Source organism: Vicia villosa, linkage group LG4 (genome assembly GCF_029867415.1).
Source record: "Vicia villosa cultivar HV-30 ecotype Madison, WI linkage group LG4, Vvil1.0, whole genome shotgun sequence".
NCBI classification, from domain to species: Eukaryota; Viridiplantae; Streptophyta; class Magnoliopsida; order Fabales; family Fabaceae; genus Vicia; species Vicia villosa.
The window spans coordinates 111,764,750-111,771,246 of NC_081183.1; the positions used below are offsets into that span (position 1 = coordinate 111,764,750).

At 39.2% G+C, this 6,497-nt stretch overlaps 1 protein-coding gene across 1 annotated transcript; it reads left to right on the forward strand.

Moving 5' to 3' along the window:
- The first annotated feature begins 2,067 nt into the window (after positions 1 to 2,067).
- On the forward strand, positions 2,068 to 2,703 carry LOC131597683 (uncharacterized). The gene has a single exon (XM_058870362.1). The coding sequence runs from the start codon at positions 2,068 to 2,070 to the stop codon at positions 2,701 to 2,703; it is 636 nt and encodes a 211-aa protein (XP_058726345.1).
- The last annotated feature ends 3,794 nt before the right edge of the window (positions 2,704 to 6,497 follow it).

Genomic DNA, 6,497 nt, shown 5'->3' on the forward strand with positions numbered 1-6,497 from the left:
ATTCTTTTCTTGGTTTGGTGAACTCTCAAAGGAGTGGGGCTGTTTGTGAATATTATGGGTTACAGAATGAAGAGTCAGATATTTGCAGGAACAATGAGAGGCTTTGGGAGATGCTAGATGGTAAAACAAAGGAGAAACTCTTGAAGGCTATTATTGGTTTAGGGGAGGTTGAAAGGGAGGGACGTGCTATTTTGGGGAATAAGTTGAACGGTTTGGAGGAAGGGAGAAACATTGGAGTGGAAGTTGGGAAGGAGTCTATAAATCAGTTGTTATGATTATTGGAAGTTTGAATATTAGAGGGGGTATGAACGCGCTTAAAAGGAGAAGAATAAGTGCGATTATTAAGAAGGGCAAAGCTGATGTTTTTTTGATTCAAGAATCTAAGCTTTCGAATTTGAAAGCCGAGGTTGCTAATAGCTTTTGGAGCAAGGTGGATATTGGTTATTCCTTTTCTGATGCTTCGGGTAGGTCGGGAGGTTTAATTACCTTATGGAAGATGGGTAATGTGGATGTGGTTAATTGTTTTAAGGGAGAAGGTTTTTTGGGGTCTAAGATGGTTTGGAAGGGGGAAACGTATTATATCGTGAATGTGTATTCCTCGTGTGGTTTTTCTAATAAAAAAAGGATGTGGAGGGAGTTGTTGGAGTTGAAAAGTAAATTTAACGACGGAGAATGGATCATGGGAGGGGATTTCAATGCTATAAAAAATAAGAGCGAGAGGAAGGGAAGGTCTATGGTGGTTAATTTTAATGAGCTTGATGCTTTTTCGGATTTCATTCAAAAAAGTGCCTTGGTGGATGTCCCGTGTAAAGGAAAGAATTTTTCTTGGTATAGAGGTGATGGTAAATCTATGAGTAGAATCGATCGATTCTTGGTTTCCGATGTTGTGATTAAAGGATGGGGAGTGGTCGGCCAATTGATCGGAGATAGAGATATTTCGGATCATAGCCTGGTTTGGTTAGTCTCAGATGTCATCAATTGGGGTCCGAAACCGTTCAAGTTCAATAATGAATGGTTTTCCGTTGATTATTTTGTTCCTTTTGTCGAAATGGAATGGAAGAAGTTGTTGTTTGAAGGTAGAGGAGACTTCATTCTTAAGGAAAAGCCAAGGCTCTTTAAGGATATTTTGAAGAAGTGGAGTGTGGATGTTTTTGGGAGGATAGATTTGGAGGTAGAGGAGGGAGTGAAAGACCTTAATATGGCCGATGATGATTTAGCCATGGAAGATGGAGCCTTGTTAACGGGGATTTTGAATAGGAGGAAGGAGGCATCTAGTCGTATCTGGAGGAATTTGAGGATAAAAGAGAACATACTCATCCAAAAATCTAGATTAAAGTGGGTGAAAGAGGGAGATACTAATAGTGGCTTCTTCCATAAGGTGATTAAAGAAAAAAGAAGTATTAACCACATTGGTCCCCTTTTGGTTGATGGAGGTTTGATTGAAGGGGCGGAGGAGGTGAAGGAAGAAGTCTTGTATCATTTTGGTAAAAAGTTTGTTGAAGTTGATGAGAAGAGACCCCTTTTGGATGGTATTCTCTTTAATAGTTTAAAAAGGGAGGAAAGGGAGGATATTGAAAAACCTTTTAAGGAAAGTGAAATTAGGGATGCGATTTGGAGTTGTGGGGGAGACAAAAGTCCGGGGCCAGATGGATACTCTTTTTTCTTTTTCAAGAAGTGTTGGTTTATTCTAAAAGATGATTTTGTTAACTTCTTTGAGTACTTCTATTCCGGGCGGATGCTTTCTAAAGCTATCACTTCTTCCTTCTTGACTTTGGTGCCTAAATCTTCTAACCTTTTATGTTTGGATGACTATAGACCCATTTGTTTAGTGGGTTTCATGTACAAAGTGATAGCTAAACTTTTGGCCGGAAGATTGAAAGGGATTCTTCATTCGATTGTTTCTCCGTGCCAAAGAGATTTTGTTCCCGGTAGACAATTGTTGGATGGGGTTTTAGTGGCCAATGAAGTTGTTGACTATGATAGAAAGGAAGAAAAAATTGTTTACTTTTTAAGGTGGATTTTGAGAAGGCTTACGACACAGTAAGTTGGAAGTATCTCAAGTACATGATGGAGAGAATGGAGTTTGGGAGTAGATGGTTGAAATGGATGGAATTGTTGATTTTCAATAGTAGGATGTCGGTTCTTGTCAATGGAAGTCCTACTAAAGAGTTTGAAGTGTTCCGTGGTTTGAGACAAGGCGATCATTTGTCTCCTTTTCTTTTTGTTCTTGCGGCGGAAGGTTTAACGGGATTGGTGAGACAATCCATTGATGGTGGTGGGTTTGAAAGATTTGTGATCAAGGGTTCTTGTTCGGTAGAAATTTTTCAATTTGCGGATGATACTCTTATTGTGGGGGAAGGATCTTGGAAGCATGTTTGGGCTATTAAAGCGATTCTTAGCGCTTTTGAATTGGTTTCGGACCTTGGTATAAACTATCATAAGAGAAAATTGATCGGCATTAATAACAATCCTTCTTTCATGGAGGTGGTGGCGTATTTCCTTTCTTGTAAAGTTGAAGAAAGAAATTTCATTTTCCTTGGAATTCCTATCGGGTCTAGTCCTAGGAAAGTAGCGACGTGGACTCCTCTCTTGCTTAAAATGAAGAAAAGGTTAGGAGGATGGAAGAATAGGTACCTTAATTTGGGTGGTAGAATCACTCTTCTTAGAATCACTCTTTCTATAAGATGCCTTCTAAGGTGGTAAAAGAATTTACGAGGATTCAAAGCAATTTTTTGTGGGGGGGGGGGGGGGGGGGGGGGCGGAGGGGTGGAGGAAAGGAGGAGAATTCATTGGGTTGGATGAAAGAAAGTCATCCTTCTGTGATACCCCAAAATTTGCCCGATCAATTCTCGTCTAATAATTTATCAAGGGTATTAAAATTAAGAGTTATGGGGTTTAACATATCTATTGTTAAACCCACGCTCTTATAAAACTATTTTTATTGGGGTGTAATTAGCAGGTATTTTGGGCCCAAAACCAGTCAGTCCATTTATCTTATCATAAGAGTTTTTATTAAATATTATTAGTGACTCTTGTTAGAACAAGATTTGTTCTGATCAATATTCTTAGTTTTGATGATAACAAGGATATGAATTTTGTGTGAGATAATGTGGTACTCTAATACATTGCAATTTCTATTTCAGGAAATATATAAAGAGTATGCACAAATCAGCGCTCAGAAGCTTTGTCTCAGAAGGTTCAGCATGCAACATCAGAACATGGTCTGGCAAGACATCAGAAGATGGTCAAGGCAGAATCAGAACATGGGTCTATGGAAGCATCAGAAGAACTTGAGATCAGAAGCAGAAGCACTGAAGTTCTCATGGTATCACGCTCAGAAGCACTTCAAGGTCAGAAGACAAGAAGATGCTTTGCACCAAGCTGTTTGACTCTGATGATTTTCAAACGTTGTATTCTCAAACATCAGATCAGAAGAAAGTACAAGTGGCAGGCTACGCTGACTGACAAAAGGAATGTTGGAAGCTATTAAAGGCAACGTCAGTAGACACGGCGTGAACAAGGCTCGAGGTAGTTGACAAAAGCGTGAAACATTAAATGCAAAGCTGTACGGAACACGCAAAGCATTAAATGCTCCCAACGGTCATCTTCTCAAGTGCCTATAAATATGAAGTTCTGATGAGAAGCAAGGTTGACGATTTTGAAAAGAACCAATTCTAAAAAACTTGCTGAAACGCTGTTCAAATTCAAAGCTCGGAAACTTCATCTTCATCAAAGCTCACTACATTGCTGTTGTAATATTTTAGTGAGATTAAGCTTAAACGTTAAGAGAAATACAACTGTTGTGATTATAGCTTTTCAGAAGCATTTGTAATACTCTTAGAATTGACTACATTAATTTGTAAGTAACTAGAGTGATCAAGTGTTGATCAGGATACTCTAGGAAGTCTTAGCTTGTGTCTAAGCAGTTGTAATTAGAGTGATCACGTGGTGGTCAGGATACTCTAAGAAAGTCTTAGCTTGTGTCTAAGCATTTGTTCCTGGAGTGATCAGGTTGTGATCAGGATACTCTAGAAGACTTAGTCGCGGACTAAGTGGAAAACCATTGTAATCTGTTGCGATTAGTGGATTAAATCCTCAGGTGAGGTAAATCACTCCGTGGGGGTGGACTGGAGTAGTTTAGTTAACAACGAACCAGGATAAAAATAACTGTGCATATTGTTTTTATCGTTCAAGTTTTTAGACTACACTTATTCAAACCCCCCCTTTCTAAGTGTTTTTCTATCCTTCAATTGGCATCAGAGCGCCGGTTCTAAGGTGCAAGCACTTAACCGTGTTTAGAAAAGATTCAGGAAGAGAAAACTGCTTCAGTAAAAGATGGCTGGTGAAGTTCCAACAAATCCAGCTGCATCTACATCTGGCTCTGCTGAGCACTACAACGGTAACAATGGTTATACTAGACCACTAGTATTTGATGGTGAAAACTTTGAATACTGGAAAGATAAACTGGAAAGTTACTTTCTTGGTCTAGATGCTGATCTATGGGATCTTCTGTTGGATGGTTACAAACATCCTGTTAAAGCTACTGGTGTAAGGCTCACGAGAAGCGAAATGACGTATGATCAAAAGAAAGATTTCAAAAATCATCACAAATGCAGGACTGTTTTGCTGAATGCTATCTCTCATGCTGAGTATGAGAAGATATCTAACAGGGAAACGGCCCATGACATATATGAGTCCTTGAAGATGACTCATGAAGGAAATGCTCAAGTCAAGGAGACCAAAGCTCTTGCACTAATCCAGAAGTATGAAGCCTTCAAGATGGAGGATGATGAAGACATTGAAAAGATGTTTTCAAGATTTCAAACTCTGACTGCTGGATTGAGAGTTCTCGACAAAGGCTACACAAAGGCTGATCATGTAAAGAAGATCATCAGAAGTTTGCCCAGAAGATGGGGCCCAATGTTGACTGCATTCAAGATTGCGAAGAATCTGAATGAAGTTTCTTTGGAAGAGCTGATCAGTGCCCTGAGGAGTCATGAGATTGAACTTGACGCTAATGAACCTCAGAAGAAAGGTAAGTCTATTGCTTTAAAGTCTAATGTTAAAAAATGCACTAACGCTTTTCAGGCTAGAGAAGAAGATCCTGAAGAATCAGAATCTGAAGAAGAAGATGAACTGTCCATGATCTCCAGAAGGGTAAACCAACTCTGGAAGAGCAAGCAAAGGAAGTTCAGAGGCTTCAGAAGTTCAAAGAAATTTGAACGAGGAGAATCTTCTGGTGACAGAAGATCTGACAAGAAGAAGGCTGTCTGCTATGAGTGCAATGAGCCTGGACATTACAAGAACGAGTGTCCGAAACTTCAGAAGGAGAATCCCAAGAAGAAGTTTCATAAGAAGAAAGGTCTTATGGCAACATTGGATGATTCTGAATAAGAATCAGAATCAGACTCTGAAGGAGAGCAAGCAAACTTCGGGCTAATGGCTACAGAAGATGATGGATCAGAATCTACATCAGAATCAGATTCTGAAGAGGTATTTTCTGAACTATCTAGAGAAGAGTTAGTTTCCAGTTTAACAGAACTTCTGGAACTCAAGGCTCATCTTAGTATCAAATACAAAAAGCTGAAAAAGCAGTTTGAATTTGAAACTAAGAAGCTGGAATTGGAAAATTCTGAGCTGAAGGAAAAAGTTTTAAATCTATCCAAAGATAGTGGATCTCCTTCTTAAACAGAAAAATCCATTCCTAGCATGAATCATATTCTGAAAGAATATGAGTCGAGCTTCAGAAAGTTCTTATCTAGAAGTATTGGCAGAAGTCATCTTGCTTCTATGTTATATGGTGTTTCTGGAAACAGAAGGTTTGGTTTTGGCTATGAGGGTGATACCTCACATAAATTTGAACCTATTGATGATCAGTTCAAATATGGCCATGCACATGATATTAGGCTCACTTCACATGCACAGAAGTTTAACACTGTTCACACCAAGAAGCTTGTGACACATCCTAAGAAATATCATGCTGACAAACCTAAAGAATATCATGCTGTTCCTCCTGTCAAATATTTTGCTAAACCCAAGTTCAATCAGAACTTGAGGAGAACTAACAAGAAAGGACCCAAGAAATTGTGGGTACCTAAGGAGAAGATAATTTCTGTTGCAGATATCCTTGGCGGCAAAGAGGACAGAAAGCAAAATGTTATGGTACCTGGACTCTGGGTGCTCGCGACACATGACGGGAAGAAGGTCTACATTCCAAGACCGGTGCTTAAACCAGGTGGAGAAGTCAAGTTTGGAGGAGATCAGAAGGGCAAAATCATTGGCTCTGGAACCATAAGTCTTGGTAACTCTCCTTCCATAACTAATGTACTTCTTGTAGAAGGATTAACGCATAACTTATTGTCCATAAGTCAATTAAGTGACAATGGTTATGACATAATCTTTAATCAAAAGTCTTGCAAGGCTGTAAGTCAGAAGGATGGCTCAATCCTATTTACAGGCAAGAGGAAGAACAACATTTATAAGACAGATCTTCAGGA

What these genes read in the sequence shown, in the direction of transcription:
- LOC131597683 (XM_058870362.1), top strand. Translation starts at nt 2,068, where the DNA reads ATGGAGAGAATGGAGTTTGGGAGTAGATGGTTGAAATGGATGGAATTG.